This window comes from Astyanax mexicanus, chromosome 17, assembly GCF_023375975.1.
Source record: "Astyanax mexicanus isolate ESR-SI-001 chromosome 17, AstMex3_surface, whole genome shotgun sequence".
Classification (NCBI taxonomy): Eukaryota; Metazoa; Chordata; class Actinopteri; order Characiformes; family Acestrorhamphidae; genus Astyanax; species Astyanax mexicanus.
Window position 1 is genome coordinate 46,268,173 of NC_064424.1, and position 17,626 is coordinate 46,285,798.

General features: G+C 36.3%; 1 protein-coding gene and 1 long non-coding RNA gene across 4 annotated transcripts in view; both read right to left on the minus strand.

The window, feature by feature from the left end:
- LOC125782409 (uncharacterized) overlaps positions 1–17,626 on the minus strand; it is a 113,395-nt gene that overhangs the window by 8,862 nt on the left and 86,907 nt on the right. The window lies entirely within an intron of this gene.
- On the minus strand, positions 4,325–17,030 carry smarcb1b (SWI/SNF related, matrix associated, actin dependent regulator of chromatin, subfamily b, member 1b). Of its 3 annotated transcripts, none has more exons than XM_007252784.3 (9): positions 16,901–17,030; positions 14,996–15,107; positions 14,706–14,814; positions 14,443–14,580; positions 11,438–11,565; positions 11,149–11,315; positions 10,619–10,809; positions 6,055–6,186; positions 4,325–4,823 (listed from the first exon to the last, which is right to left on the minus strand). In XM_007252784.3, exons 1-9 carry the CDS (start codon positions 16,982–16,984, stop codon positions 4,784–4,786), a joined length of 1,101 nt encoding a protein of 366 aa, XP_007252846.1. In that variant the 5' UTR covers positions 16,985–17,030; the 3' UTR covers positions 4,325–4,783. The 3 variants fall into 3 exon arrangements, with proteins under 3 accessions (XP_007252846.1, XP_022532381.1, XP_049322320.1); XM_022676660.2 differs by having other exon boundaries at positions 14,706–14,835; XM_049466363.1 differs by lacking the exons at positions 4,325–4,823; positions 6,055–6,186 and adding an exon at positions 7,101–7,649 and having other exon boundaries at positions 14,706–14,835.

Below are 17,626 nucleotides of genomic sequence, written 5' to 3' on the forward strand. Positions count from 1 at the left end.
CAATCAGCTCTCCCTCCTGCCCCGCCTCTAAACCCATACATCACCCAGTGCCTCTCCCAAACAAGGGGATTTTTGCCTTTTTTATTTAAGCTGAGGGTGGAGTCAGCTAAAATCAGAGGGTTTAGTGCTCCTTGAAACTTTGCATGCTTTTTTAATATCTGCTGATACACCCTGATCAATTTATCATTTACTATTAAAAAAAATATGATACTTATTGATCATTTAAAGAGGATTGTTAATGAAGAAAGAGAAGTGTACACAAGAAAAAGCTTAATCCCCACAATCCTCATGTGCCTCTGTGTGGCCCTGCAGGTTTGAGAGTGACTAATACAGTGCTTTTTTAGAGTAACTGCTGATCTAAGCCTCAGTCAACAAGTTTATGAGGACACACACATACAAACACACACACACACACTCGTATGCTGACACACCTCTGCTACAAATCTTAATTGAATAGTAAAAATTATATTTGTATGTTGAACTTGAGAAACACAGCCCTGCCCTTTAGGCTACAGCAAGTCTGCACTGGTCCAAACACACACATACACACACACACACACACACACTTATACACATACACACACACACACACACACACACAAACACACACTTGACCCAGTAACCCACTGCATTCTCTTGCGCACCAGAAACACTCACACATATTTTCCAAGCTCCTCAAACACAAACACTTTACCACAAAAATAAGCTCTGAAGACGACAGAGGGAAAAACAGGTCAAGGTCGTCTGAAAGTCGCAGCTTTTATTGTCTAAACATCAGCAGAATTACTGATGGATGGATTAAATAGTATAGTATTAGTATTTTTCCAATGAAAAGTAAGTATCTCAATTTTTGTCGATTTTTGTTTAACTATATAATCTGAACAAACAAACTGTGCCTTACAGTATTGTTGAAATTGAACAGACCGATAAAAATGCTTCAAAATGACCTGAAATAAACTCTTTTTACATTTAAGTTTTTACATTTGTTTCTCTCTCAACCATCGAAACTCTCCATTCCATTAAGTTCTCCATGCTAGTTCTCTAACACGTGGTAAATATTTAGCGTATACTTGGTGTGGCCTGTAATGGCTTATTTAAATAAAAGTGTCAGAGCCCTTAAATGGCTCCTTCTGAAAGGAACTGAAACTGGTAAGAACAGAGCTGGTGAAATCTTTATCTTTATATGAGAATTATTTTGTGCAAAGAACCTATTATATCTTGTGTAAAACAAGGTATAATATGTGCTCTTTAAATGAATAGTGGGTACTTAAATAAATAAATAAATATACTACAGCTAGTTCCAACACTGCAATGTGATTGGCTTCTGTGGATTCTGTGAGTGCCATTATCAGCCGGGAATGCACTGTAACCGAAGCTCTCCATGTATTACTCCGCCAAATACTGTACAGGTAACCTAGCAACCATGCAGCGCTTACAAGCCAAACAGCACAGCAGCTACAAACAGAGCGGCTATGGAACTTTTTTAACTGGTAGAGTGTTTATAATCCAACAGATCAGGTCATATTTTCTCCTCCTCTTTAGCTCAAAATCTATCAATAAACAGGTCAAGGTTCAGCAACAGTATGTGCTGAAAGAATGAGGTCAGCTGACTACCTGAATATTCTGAATATAGCAGTTTGTGCCCACGTTTTCTTTAAATTGAGTGAACGATTTGAAATTCGTGCTCACGATTTCTTTAATTCGAGCAATTTTGTTCACTTAATTATTTTTTTTTTATCCATGACTCCTCCCAGACTCCGTAGTATTTACCTAAAGTCATCACCAAGAAAATGTTTTGCGTTTAACAGTTAAAGCTCAACTCAGAATTGAGTTACAAGATTACCTGCTTCATCTATTCCTGATAAACAATTTAGAGAAATGTTCCTTAAAACACATGCAGGCACTGGAAACTGTGGCATCCGTTCTATTACCTGTTCCCTGCAGAGTCTGCAGAGCTGCAGATTCCTTAATGCAGCACAGGTGTGTCAGAAAAGCTGAACTGGATACTTTCTCCATGTTTTTGAGGAGGATCAGCCTCTGTCTCGGAGGCTTTAGCTGCAGCTTAGCCCAGATTAGCCAGAAATGATTCAAAGCACATGAAGAAAAAACACAAAGAGGTCTTCTTACACTGTCTGTGCTGGAGTTCCCCCACAACTCCTCACCTTTTCTTCACGCTGGCCTGATTCGATTCAGGGTTTTACTGCAAAATCTTACAGCACTTCATGCTTGCCTCTGCTGACAACTTTTATGGAGGTGCAGATTTCATTTTCCAGCAGCACTGCCTACACTGCCAAAAAAAAAACAGATTCATCGTAAATAATTTTAACATTTTCTGAGACAGTGATTTTTGTTTATTTTTTTTATTGGCTGTAAGACATAATCATGAACATTAAAAGAAATAAACACTTAAAATAGATCACTCTATGTGCAATCCATCCAACCATCTAGGTCTCACCGCTATCAACACTGCTGCTGCTGCAGCTCAGCCAATCAGCTCTCCCTCCTGCCCTGTCCCTAAACCCATACATCACGCAGTGCCCCTCCAGTGTGTGTTTATCGAAAATGTGTTTTGATATATGTTTTTCACAAAAAATGAGCCAATGCCAATGAGTTTGAGTTAGAAAAAATATTTTTTTTAGTATCATTTGATGAAAAATGAAAACTGGTCCCACAGACCCGAACACCACACAAGGGTTAAACTCTCAATGTTTCTTTAATATCTGATGATACACATTTTTTCACATTTGATTATTTTATTGTCTACTATTAAAAGTGTACACAATAAAAAGTAAAACTGTAGGCTGCCTCTAACCCCAGCTAGCACTGCTGGAGCAGCATTAGCATTACCTGCTAATCGTGCTAGACATCTAAGCTTACTGTAAATAAACAGAAACCTTTCACTCACACTAATAAATAGTTTTTAGTAGAGAAAAGTCTACAGATTAACATCTAGCGCTCGTTTGATTTATCTGACTTGTCTGTTTTTAAAACTCAAGGGGTATGAACACTTTTGCAAGCCGCTGTATGTGTGCAAACACTACTTTTTCCATGCTATAAACTGAATAAAAGTCAGACTAAAATCTTAAGGGCTCTGGAACATCCCTGAAATCTCTCTCATCATTCACTAAAGCACCGATCACACACAGACTGTGATACAGTGCCAGAGGATTACAGGGGTATCTAATCTAGCGTATCCAGCGGTTAACGAGGGGCATTCTGGGGCTCTGAGTGAACTGTTTCCAGTTTCCACTCATAAAAATACAGTATCTACAATATCAAAAGACCTGGAGTTATATCTCTCTGTATATTTCTGTATATAATGCTTTTAAAGTTAAACGCTTGATTACTGAGATGGCCTGTGAGTTTTAAAAGGAATTCAACAGGCTGGTACTTCGGAATATGGGGTAAATTAGGGTTTAAAAGGGAAAGATTATATTTCTGTTTACAGAAGTTAAAAAACGTCTATGTTCTATACAAAACATGTTCATGAAGTTCTTGCATAAAATCACTCTTTCATAAAGATAAAGGTCTCACAGGTCTCTATTATTACCAGTCCCTTTTAAGACTGAGCCTTTAAGACACTTGTGCAGTGTGCTAAAACCCAATAAAGACAGTCATATTAACCCTTTCAAACCTAATTATTTCCCAGTGATGAAACAATATAAAAACGTTGTTTTCTGTCTGTAATGCACTCAAAATTAAGATTCATTAAAAATATATATTAAATTCAAGACATATTATTTCTAATTTTTAGGTTATTTTTAGTAGAATCACTTGTTTAACTGTTAAAAAAATGTTATAAATTCACAAGGCATTTGTGAGCAGTAATATAACATTATGCTGTCAAGCTTTACTTCAGTGTTCAGAGTTGTTTTTTTCCACTGCAGTGGGACCAATTAATTTCCATATTTCCAAAGGTAAATTTTCATGACCACACAACCTTTAAAAAAACAGTGCAGACATGGACAATATATCAACTAAAATTATAATGATGAAAAAAAACATTTTAAGCATTCTTGACAAAATCTTAAAAATAATAATAATAAAATGTGTGTCAGATCCTGACAGCTCAGTTGTGTAGGGCTGTATTACTAAAATAGCTCTGTGCTGATGTATTTTTCTATGAATTTACCAAAACTGTCTGGGTATTTTTATTTTTCCAAAACTTATTCAAGCCTGAAAATTGTAAAATGTTCAAATTCCATGACTTTTCCAGGTTTTTCATGACTGTAGGCATGCCAGTGTTCGTAAGCAATATTAATCAAACAAATGTACAAAAATAATAATAAAAAAAAAACAAACAAACAAAAAAAAAACACACTGATTTAATACTAAGTTGATTTTATTTTAAAAATGCAAGTCAAATACATTGAATGCCTCAGCACCTTCTGACAAATAAAAAGCACAATAACGTCATAAATGTCCTTCTCCTGCAGGATGTGTCTACGTCCCAATGATCACAACCACATCTACAGTCAGACCACAGTAACAGTTACAGTGTGAAATTCACTTCCACCTCAATCATGAATCAGTGAAAGTGAAAACCCCAGTGTAACTCTGGCTGAATGTCTTTTTCTATCTGATGCCAGATGCCACTGAGGTTCAGCGTCTATTTCTCGTGTGTGTGTGTGTGTGTGTGTGTGTAATGTGTGTATGTTGGGGCTGTGGAGGTCAGGAGGATGGAGGAATGTGACCCAGAGTGTGTTAATCAGTGACGGGAAGCTCCAGCAGATTCTGAAGCCCATTGGAGGCTCTAAGCTTATTGAGTAGTAGTGCCGTCCCTCTACCAGGCGGGGGCGGTGTTGGCAAGTCGTCGCATGCGCCTGGAAACACAAGAAAACACAAAAGAAAAGTATTAGTAATGTTTTAAAAAATTGAATATTTTTTTTTTTGTATAGATCTTTTTTTTTAACGTAAATATCCACTATACCTCTCCCTATAACTTTCTATAGAACATTAAAAAAAAGACATTTTACCATTTTTTATTATTTCATCTTTTGATCTAAAACAAAGTCTACCACTTCATTTAAACATTGTATTAATCCTAATAATAAAATCAGCTCAATGCTGATCTTATTCTCTTTATAATGGACACATATGTTCAACACCAATACTGCATCACTTCTCTTTATTGTTAATTAATCACACTCATCGTCAAAATCTCTCAACTGTATGACTGTATGTAACAGATGCTGTAAATACTGTATATCTCTAAAACTTTAGGCAAGTTTTTAGAGCTGCACCTTTTATTCCCATAAAAATTACAATATACACTTAAAGAAGACGTTCACACAGCTTAGATGTTATTTTCAGGAGATTCTAACCTACTCAAACATGTCTTAAGGAGTAACTAAACTCTAATACATATTTTACATTAATAGCTGAAATAGTAATTACTCAGCCCTGTTAAAATTTTAATCTAAGTCATGTCCAAATAAAATAAAAAAACAAATTAATGTTCTTTATTATTTTACTCAATACTGTCATTGATTTTAGTATACATCTTTGAATTTATGGTATCTGCCCTAGGGCTTTTATTATGAAGGCCAAAATGGTAGATTAGCCATAAAGACTAAGAGCTAATTGTTTTCCAAGCTGAATTAATCAGTAATTATTGATGTTTGGATGATATATTGACGCAGAAACAAAAATGTGATAAATGATGATATTGCCAGTTTAGAACTTTAGAACTTTATGGCACTAATATATAGATGGCATAAAAGAACAATGAATGTGCAAATGTGCAATTGTGCGGTCTACACATTGTACAATAAATCAATAAAGCCATTATAAAAATTTAATAATTATTATTATCTATGTAGACAACTGTATGTAATGTATGTTTTTGCCAGACTATTGCTTTGAAGCTGATGTATATTTATAATACATACGGTCAGCATTATATGTAATGTTAATTGTATACAGTACGCATTTATCTCAATTACAGTAAGTTGCTTTAAACATCTCCTAACTGTGGCAGCATCACTGCAGGTAATATTTCTTTTATAATATTATATAATTTTGATTATTAGGCTGGTGTTTTTTGTGGCTCACCTCGTGTTTCTGTCCTGATCTCTGATCTTCTTCTCCATCTCAGCGTCTGTCAGGGTCTCCAGCAGGGGGCACCACTGGTCGGCATCGCCTGTGTTCCGAATAGCGATCTCTACCGTTGGCAGGGGGTTCTCACTGCAGGACACCACAACAACATCACACGTAATCAGTGCAGAAAGGTAAGATCGTGGCAGCATGATGGAGGAAACTACGGATACAGACATTTCCAATGGTGACCCATAAGGCACAGCGGCGATGGCCGATCTGAAGCTACAGCAGAACGGAATCAGTATCTACATGCATTAGAAAATGTGCTAAAACTCTATAAATGATCAAAAAATGCTATATTAGCACATGCAGTGGACAATTAGATCAAACAAGCCAACCACTGTCTGTTATTTAAGATCTTAGGAACTCCACTATACATACATTTTTAGACCTAAACATTAGATAAGATGTTGTAAAGCTACTTAAAAAAGATGAAGATAACAGATCTCTCGTAGACTGGTCTATAATAGTGAATCTCAAAAAATGTAAAGTTACTTTATTTCAGGAACTCAATTCAAAATGTGAAAATTTATATAGATGTACTACACACAGAGTGATCTTTTTTTAAGTGTTTATTCTTTTATTGTTGATGATTATCAAGCTCAAAATCAGTGTCTCAGAAAATAAGAAAATTATATAAAACCAATTTGTATCCTCGCAGTGTGGGCAGTGTGCCAAGTCCTGCTGAAAAATGAAATCCGCATCTCCATAAAAGCTGTCAGCAGACTCTAGATGATCAGTGATGGTTTATGGAGAGACATGTCATCTGCTGGTGTTGATCCACTATTTTATATCAAGGATTTCATTTTCCAGCAGGACTTGGCACACTGCCAAAAGTACCAATTGGTCTTATATAATATTCTAATTTTCTGAGACACTGATTTTTTTTTTTTTTTCTGTAAGCCATAATCATCAACAACATAAGAAATAAACAATTAAATAAGATCACTCCGTGCGTAATACATCTATATAATATATGAGTTTCACATTTTGAACTGAATTACTGAAATTAAGTAACTTTTCAATGATATTCTAATTTTTTGAGATGCACTAGTAAACGGCAAATAAGTGGAAATAAAGATAATGCTGTATTATTTATGCTGTTACCAACACACATTCAAATATTTATACTCTTAATCACTTCAAATGGTTCCTTGAGCAATGGAGCTATAGATTCTACAGTTCAACAAATAACCATGTTTGTAAAAAAAAAATGAGAGTGTGGAGAACATTCAATTCTAGTAAAGAATCTTTAACAATACTAACATTTCACTCATTCACACTCACATCTCTACTACAGACTACAGTGCTTTCTCTATGGCATCATTCTGAGAACCTTTAAAGCTATTGTCTATTTTAAAGAGAGTTTTTTCTGCTCTTAGGAAGAAAACCCAGGCAATCTTTAAGAGCAAGCCCTGCAAAAACCCAAAAAAAGAAGAGATGAGGGTACTCAGCTTCCTGGGGCATGAAGGTGGAAGTGGGGGTAAACGTGGGGGTAAGGAGGGAGAGAAGGTCAAGAAATTTTGAAGTATATTGACCTGAAATCAGACCTATTGGAACAGACAGTGGGAGAAGCAAACAATTAGAGGATTACAGCAAAGCAAAGCAAAGCAAATCAAATGATAAAAAAGTTAAAGGAATGGTTCGGTAGTTAAATTTACATGTGGATTTTTGCCAAACCATTCCTTTAAAGGTTGATCTCAAAATGTGTTCACTTGAGAATATTATTAATATTATTAAATTATATTTTAAAAATATATATATTGTTTTAGGTTCAAAGCAAATGGATGTAAAAATGAATATATAAATAAAGGCAACACCAGCTGTTAGCACAATAAATAGATCAGCCCTCAAGTGAATACATTCTCAAGATCTCAAGTGAAGTTAATAGCAAATTAAATCAGCCAAAGCTTCTGTACTAAAGCAAGCCACGTTATCTTAAGCTTTTTTTTTAGCCCTATTCGGAGAAGATTAAATTTATACAGGGTTTTATTTTCTCTACCTTCAGGTAGTTATAGTTGAATTGACAGAATTGACAGAATTAACAGACATCACAATATATTGATCTGTTTACAGTATGGCAAAAAAAAATCATAATCATAACATAATAACGTATAATGAATTCTATCATTCTATCAGCAGGTTCATGGCAACACACAGACGGTGTATTAACGTGCTTTTGACCGCTTTTCTGACTGTTTTTCAAAATAGAAAACACATACTAATCCCATTCACCTTAAATGTGGTCAAGATTAGTTTCACAGTTTGAGTAACCAGTCATAATCTGTTCACAACGCATCCTGGTTGTGTTTTACACTTGGTTTTTTAATAGGGGTGGGAATCTCTAGGCACCTTAAGATTGGATTTTATTACAATTCTGAGTCTGTTATATGATTAGAAAATTTGTAGACGATTATATGAATCCTGATCATTAATAGGCTCTTTGATTAACTTGATTTACAAAGCATAGTAGCTCCAGCCACAATATTAAAACCAGTTACAAGGTCAGCAGAAACCATAAGTCACTGTAATGTATATCCTCCTGAGACCTGAACGTTTGCTTGGTGTGCATTTTTAATTCATCATATCTATGTGGGAGCAGTAGGACCGAACAAGTTTAAAAACTAAATTTTATCTTTGTACAGAAAGTCGTTTTTGCAAATAACATTGTTCTTATAAGGAGACAATGGTTTATTTTAACTTTTAAAAATGATCCGTGCAATTTGGGATCCGAAGAACCTAATTAGTCCAAAAACAAAATTTGAGCTTTTTTACAGTAATTAAATAAACTAGTTTCAAATATAAAAATGGATGAGATTTTTTTTTTACCTGGCCCATGTTTCTGTCTGGACTGGCTGTAGAAACCTGTGACTGGGATTCTTGCCATCTTATTTTAATCAATTGAGAGTAATGTAGTCATGCAACCACCAAATGGTACAGGCAGCATCTCTATTTGAGGGCAAAGGGTTAACGTATTTTAAAAATGTAGAATCATGATGTAGAAATGCAGAATTGTAATGTTCTCATAAGAGGACAAAGGGGCTCAAGAGGATATATTGAGCAGGTTTTAAATGTTGTGGCTGATCTGCGTATGAAAAAAAGTATTATGCTAAGTATATAATAGAGATTTTTTTTTACTGTACAATGATATCCGAGTCATTTTGATGATTTTTTTTTTTTAAATGAGAATATTGTAATGTGCTGAGATAAAAGCATACTAAAATGCGTAGCTACATGTTGGCAGGTCTGAATCGTCAACACATGCATTGAGATACATCTAAGAATTGCAAATTCTCCTCACCTCTACTTTCTATGTAAGTGAAATCCAAACCAAACATATTAGCATATTAGCATATTAACACATAGTATAAACAAGCTCTAATTGAAAAACTAATTATCTAAAACATGGAAAATCAACATGGAAAAACAACAAAATCTTGATTACAGGCACCCTGATAAACGAATCCAATCCGACAAGGGCTTATGTCCTAATATCTGTCATATTAATCCCTGATCTGAGAACTAGCAATCATATAAAAGTATAAACAAGAAGAAGGCACTTAAACAGAGATGAACTCTGGCTCCCCTTTAAAACCAACAGTAAAGTAACGGCACATGCAACATAACACACACTAACACACTAACACACACCAGCATGTGCAGCAGGAGGGAAACAAACACTGTTAAAAACATGTCAGTGTGCCATCAGAAACAGTAAACCTCGCAGCGAGCGAGCAGCCGCAGTGTTTTCAGTGTGTGTAGATGCTGGAGGTTATAAAGAATGAGCTGATGTGTTGGAACACATGCAGATTTACCCCAAAGAAGATGGTCTTCATTCACTAGTGTAAACAGGACGTGGTGTGTGTGTGCGGGTGTGTGTGTGTTTTCTTTGTGTTTATGTATGCACATGCGAGGGGGCATAATGAACGATTCAGGACACACTGCACGTCCCTGAGAGTGAAGCACTACGTGTTTCAGGGTGCTTCGAATGTGAGTAGGAAGGGAAGCAGCACCTGAGTAAACATGTGTGTTTGTGTGCGTGTGAGAGGGCACGGGTGTGTGGGCACAATTTTTAAACACGAACTTTGTAAATAACAACAGCCATGTGTGCGTATATACAGGGTTTGGACAATGAAACTGAAACACCTGGTTTTAGAGCACAATAATTGATTGTGGTGACGGACAGGAGAGTTGAGGTGCACATTACCCTGGATACCGTTGCTCTCGATGCATCACAAACACTTGCTGTCTTGGTCAATGTTGTGTGCATTGTAATATTTTGAGCAGAACTGTGCTCTTACCCTGGTAATTGAACCTTCACACTCTGCTCTTATTGGTGCAATAATGTGCAATTAATGAAGATTGAACACCAGGCTGCTCCAATTTAGCCATGAAACCTCCCACACTAAAATGACGACAGGTGTTTCAGTTTCGATGTCTAACCCCTGTATATATGTATGTATGTATGTGTGTGTAAGTTTGTAAACGTGTGTTTTAACATGTGCGTATTGTATCTCACCTGAAGGCGTACGTCCTCTGATGCCAGCTGAGCTGGCCGCGGATGCTGTAGGCGATGGTGGTGACGAATTCTCCTCCGAGCCCCAGCTCAGAGCACAGCTTCAGAGCAAAGGTTTCAGGAGAATTCTCCTTCTCTGACATGTCCCACTCAAACTGGTCCACCAGGGAAATGTTCCCCACATGGATGTTTAGCTAATGGCACAAACACATTAGGAAATGCAGTATGGTAACATCATATATATGATGGTTTTATGACCTTTTAACCCTCCTGTTATGTTCATTTATCAGGAAAAGCAATGGTGTTCCTGGGTCAGTTTGACCCGGTGCATGTTTAACTATCCAAAAGATGTCTGAAACCCAAAAAAAATCCTAACAAGCAGAGTGAACAAGCTGTATTTCTAAATTTAATTTAATAAAAGGCCATTTCACACTGGATTTATCCTTTAAGATCATTTATCTCAGCAGTAAAAAGGGGTTTTGCTTGTAAAATCTCAATTATATTAAATCAAATGCAAGTAGACAGCTACCCACCTTGATGATGACCCTCTGGTCAGTCTGCTCGTCCAGTATGCTGTCAGTGGGGTAGGACTCTATTTGCTGTCGAATGGCAGAAGCGATGGCTGGGACGAAAGTCAGGGGGTTCAGGTCCAGATCATCACACAGGATCTCTGCGAACATCTCTGGGGTCATCAGTTTCTCTGGAGAGATGAAAAAAAAAAAAAACAATAATCAAAAGTAGAACAGCAATTAAATCAGCCAAATACAAATAGTTAACGTGACTGGCCTACTCCGTAGCATGTAGAGTTTTATGAAGAATTACCATTCATGTTCCAGGTGAAAGCGTCTCTGAGCTTCTGGCCATCTATCTCCATGTCCAATCTGATAGGAACCAGCACTTCTGACTGAGAGGCGTTTTCGTGGATCACCGCTGGGTCATGGTCATCAAAACTGAAGAAGAGAAGTTTAGACATTCTCAGGATGCAGCACACGCTGTGATTTATGATCTGGATAATGAGTAACAAATGATTTATTAACCAGCCATAGCAGACAAAAAAAATAAAATACCACACGCACAGAACAGAATGGCTTCAATCAGACCACAAGCGATCCTTCTTGAGGAAACAAGATCCCACCAACAGTCAACAGTTAACAGCAAGACTGACAGAATTACATGCTGCACAATGAAGAGACCATCTGCTCGTCAAATGTTGAAAAAGAATGACTGAAAAAAGCATGGATGTGATGCATTCTGTTGCATTCCCTTCTGTTCTATAGAAACTGATTGAAAAAAATGGTAGAAAAACACCCTATTGACAGCACAAAGCAGATTTTTCCCAGTTGAATTCCTAGTTCAGAAAGTGTAAAATGTTCCAGCAGTAAAAGTGCAGTTTGTGAAAGTTCCACTACAACAGCAGCAACTCCATGTATTAAACAGAAAGCGTAATAGCAGGTCTTGCAGTCACTTAATTTCAATTTCTTTATTGTAACCCTGCCTTTTTACGAAATAGCAAAAAAAAAAAAAAAATTGTGGGAAAATAAGCGTCAGAATTACAAAAGTGGATGGTGAATGGTTAGCATGTTTGCTAATCTAGCAAGCTATCTATAAAGCCATCCTCTACTTTCTTCCACACTTAATTTTTTTTCAAATTGTCTCTGTACATAAGCAAATATGCATTGGAATCAACATGAAAAATGTAATCAGCCGCAAAATAATTTCATGATATTTCATGGTATTTTTGCGATATCGATAATCTTGGCGATATGAAAAAAAAACAAACATAAAAAACATACAAAATTCAAGAATACACTACTGCAACAAAATTAATACAATATAATATGGCACAAACCTAACTGACATATTAAAAAATACAAGAATTTTACAATCAGTTTTGTAACTGAAGTCAATGATCCAGAATGTCATGATACTACTACTACTACTACTACTACTAATAATAATAATAATAATGCACTCCAAATATCTCCATATATCCAGGATTAAAGTGAAATAGTAGATATATAATGGGAAATGAGAACAGTGTGAATTTTTATTTTGCTAAAAACAGGAAAAAAAAATAATAATAAATTAGTGCCCTGATGTGAAAATGCATGATATGGTACGATATTTCAGGGTAAAATATAATTCACAATATTAAAAAATTGTTTCACTACTATTTCACAATGGATTTCTACTTTAAACACAAAGTCCAACAAAGGATCCTAAACCACATTTCAATCTTGGCAGTTTTTGTTTTGATAATCCAGATTGATTCTGAAAGTGGACTGGATTCCTCTGTGCTATTGTGGCTGACAAAAGTAGCAGAGGGCGGGAGGTCATCCTGTGGAGACGGTCACGGCTATAAAAAGTCTGGTGTTTTTGGAGAATCAACAGAAAATAAGCTGACTGCTGATAAAAGATGTGACCTGAGAGGATCTCTGAGCCCAAACAAAATCAAGCTGTGGATGCTCGCTGGCCCAAAACAACCCAGCATCGCACTGTAACCGGGTCACTGCTTTGATTCCCCTCACAAACCCCAGTCTGGATCCACTCTCAGTGACATCACTGTAATACAACTTTTATTTATGACTTTATGTTGGCATCCAGAAATTGTTTAATCATAAAGCATCTGCGCTCACCAAAACAGACCACAGTTTGGAAGAACTACAAAGACCCTGTAAAGCGGACCAGTCTAACTGCAACAAGAGAAGACGTATAGTCTGCTGAAGAGCTCAACGCTCACTTTAAAATGTGACAAGAGTGTAAAAAAAAAAAAAGTCCATACCACAGACGCGGGAGATTTTCTGCAGATTCAGCAGTTCTTCCTTCATTACTCAGGATTTCAGTCCACCAGACATAAATGTTTGTGCTGGCTGCCCGATTATAAAGGATGAACACTGCCTGCAGCTCTTCTCTGGTTGACATCTTTATACAAGACATCAACTTTTTTTTTTCAGAGTGCTCCAGAAATTATAAGCACTCAAGTGCTCAAAAAGCTCTTCAACACGAAGAAAAGAAAAAAGTGTATAGGAATAACTGAATAAAAGTCAGTTATTCAGTAAAATAGACCTGTTTTTTTTTTTTTTGAAGATTACATTCTTTAAAAAGTTACAGGTTAAGATTGATGATAATTAAGGCGAAATATAGACTTATAGGAACTGTAGTGGTTTAGGTGTGCTGCTACACCTGTAGTTGCAGATTAAATGAAGGGTAAGTATCGAAGATGGCCCTACATAATTAAAATGGCTTTCATACCCGCATTACTTCTCATCCTGTGTTCTTTTAAAACAGAAAATTCTGATCAGATACACACTGAACACCTGCATGCTTTTAAACTAACAACAGAAATAGGAAATAAACAGAAATCTGCTACCTGTAAACTGTGAATTTGTCCCTTTAAGTATCTGTACTCACTATAAATGCCAAAATGCTTCTGTCGTTCTGTGTTTGTGCATATAGCATTAGCTTACTAGCTGGTAAGGCTGTGCAATGGATGGATTTTCAAATTTTGAAAGTAGTCTATTATTTACTGTGAAGCATTAAGTGTATTTTTTGTACTGTTTATGTTTGCCGTTTATGTGCATGCACTATTTTATGAATCTGGCCGTTACAAATGACAAAATGAACCAGGAGTTAAAAGCTGGTTAACATTAACTTAGCAGAATAGCTAACATTCTATTCAATACAGAAGCTCCTCAAGTTCGACTGACTAAAATCCTACTTATAAATGTTTCTTGCACTATTTAGTAAGTCTATTGAAATACTAATAAGGAAATAAGAATACGTTTTAGCCACAGCCATGGCAATTAAGAAATTAAACCATCTCTCACCACAGGGGAAACGTCCTCTTCTTGTCCCGTCCCATGCGATTTCTGTTGATTGTAGTGGAGCAAGGCACAGCATCCAGGTGGTGAGAGCTGTTGGGGAGGGTTGGAACCCATTGGCTGTTCCTCTTCGCTTTCTGCTCTCTGAATAAAATGGAGAGAAAACAGTCCATCATCTAAACTGACTGTCCTTAAAATAAGTAAAAAAACATTTACCTACATTCAGGGTATTTTCAGTCCAGGAGAAAAGACAAAAAAAGGAGCCGTACCTGAGATAGGCTGGAGGTTCCGTGCTGATGGACACTGCCTTGTATTTCTCATCGTTCCCCTCAAAGATCTCCTCGCACTCAGACGCTTTCAGCAGAGTCACACTGGTGGCTAAAGTTGTGTAACAATAACCTACACAAAATAAAACACTGCACAAAATGCTGTCCAGAAGCAGGACTACAGGACTATCTGGAGCAAAGGCATGCACTAAACAAGACCGTGGTCTCCTAAAACTGCTTTCTGGACTTAAAATCATCATAAAACAAATGCTATTGGCATTCGAATCACTTACCGTGTGATGATGCTACGATCTTTTTCCTCTCCTCCACTGACGCAAGCCGTCGCCACAAGGATGGGTACCTCTTGTACAGTGACCCTCTGAACATACGCAGGTAGTTTCCTACCTATAGGGAACAATATGCAGTCAAAACACAATCAATACTTGCAGTGGTGTGCAAACAAAATCATACAAAATGAAAAAAGCATTTAATCTTTCTTTACATATACATATCTTTTAGTCCCATATTAGGTGTATATTTATAGACAAGATGTTTAAAAATAAAAATAAACTAAAAAAGCACTGACCCAAATAATAGATAATGATTATTACACCCGAAATATGACAAACATTAAATACCACTACAGACCACAAATATCTCTCCTGTCAGACTGTTTGGTTTTATTTGGTCATTTTAATTCTGCACTGTATACTTTACTGAGGGCGCCCCAGGCCTGACTGTAATGTATGTTCTTTTCTGAGCTCTTCAGACTGTTTTGAAAGAAAGATTTAAACAGTTTATTTTCTGGAAATGTGGCTTATCTGGTTAATGTTTGTTTACAATACTGTTTAAGATCCGCTCTTCTGTCTTCTGACAGAGAAGCAGCACTAAGTATGTATAGTTTTTTTTTGTTCCATCAACCATCACTCTACTGAACTCCATATTACACCAATAAAACAGAAACACTAACTTTTATATTTTGCATTTATGAAAATTATTTAAACTACTTCGTACATTAGGTCTATTGAAGACTAGCTTTCATACACAGCATACAATATCTGTATTCATTGCAAGTTATGTGGCATATTTGCTATAAATACAGAAATACAGATATTGCTGTGTATGAAAGCTAGTCTCATTTATGTACACTAAGTAGTTTAAATAATTTTCTGACTAATATCACTTATTTTTCAAGTGGAGTGTATCATCACGTTAAACCACTTCTGATATACATTGAAGAAAACATTACAATGCCAGGTCCTAGTTTAATAAACATACATTTGGACAGGACAATATGGCCAAAAAAATATATATCACAAGTTAGAGTCCCTAATTCTGGTTAAGAAAAGATATAATTTTCAATATTGATAAGAACTACATAAAAGCACCAGAAAAACTGCCAAGGATGCCCACAACAAATGTCTGTACCTACAAACATCTTAAAAATAAAACTACTATTCTAATTTTTTGAGATGCACTAGTGTGTGTATACTGCTATTCACTGCACTCATTCATGATGCTGTGATTAAAAACAGGGTTATTCCACCAAATATTGATTTCTGAACTCTTAAAACTTTAAGAGTATGTTGTTTGTAATTTATGGAATAAAACAATAATGATAATTTTGCTCAAACATTTACCTATAAATAGTTAATTCAGAGAAACTGATTCAGAAACTGAAGTGGTCTCTTAATGTTTCCATAACTGTGTGTGTGTGTGTGTGTACTGTAAATATTGCGTTGCTTTGGTGAAGACCGTTTTCATAAGGCTACAGTAAGGGCTTAAATGATTATTTTACTAAATCTAAAAGCTGCAGTAGACAAATATGAGGTTTTAGAAGTTGTTTAAGGACAGTGTTGGTAAAGCTGATGCTGTATCTAACACAGACTGGGGGGTTTACTGTAAACATCACCACACTGCTGCGGTAACTCAACACAGACATGATTTAGAGCAAAACTGATGTGTATAAACTGATACATTCAGTGTAAATCCAGTGTGAATTCAGTGTAAAATTCAGTGTAACAGTGTTTTAAGCGCTGCCTCAGTCTTCACTCATTCATCGTTAGCATCTATGCTAACAACCAACAAAGCCTGAGGGGACGGCGCGCTGTACCGGGGGTTACCGGCCTAAACTAGCCCCCAACCCTTCGTATTCCGAGTTCAGACTCTACAGGACTGATAAAACGCTTAATACGCACCTCTGAACCGATCATATAGAAATCTCCATCCTGCTCCAACTGGAATTTAATCGGTTTCTGACCGAACGTTTTACTCAACGCCATCTTGCCCAGCACAATGCAGCGCACTGCGCATGCGCGGAATCACCGGCAGACACAGGCCCGCATCCGCTGGGATGATCAATAAAAAAAACCCACACAATTTCAGCACAAACAAATAATTAAAAATAATTAATAAAACAGAAAACATCAAATACAGAATTTTCCCACACTGAGCTACAATTAAAATAACAGCCATAAGCAGTGTGAGAGAATTTATCATAGTGTTTTTATAATAGCCAATAGAGAAATTTGAATTACAGATATTTATGCACGTACAGTGGCATAAAAAAGTATTTGCCTCTTACAGATTTCTTTCTTTCTACATTTTTCAGATGATCAAACAAACTTTAATTTCAGACAAATATAACCTGGGAAAATATGTAAAGCACTTTTTAAATTAAGATTTCATTTATTAAGGAAAAAAATATCCAAAAAAATGTGAAAAGGGCCCGTTTTTGGAAAGCAACATTATGAGTATGTAAAAGTAGCACATATTGATGGCTCGCATGATTTTAGCTGACTCGACCTCTAGCTCAAAAATGAAAAAGGCAAAAAAATGTAAGGGGTAGTTTGAGAGGGACGCTGGGTGATGTATGGGTTTAGAGGCGGGGTAGGAAGGAGAGCCGATTGGCTGAGCTGCAGCAG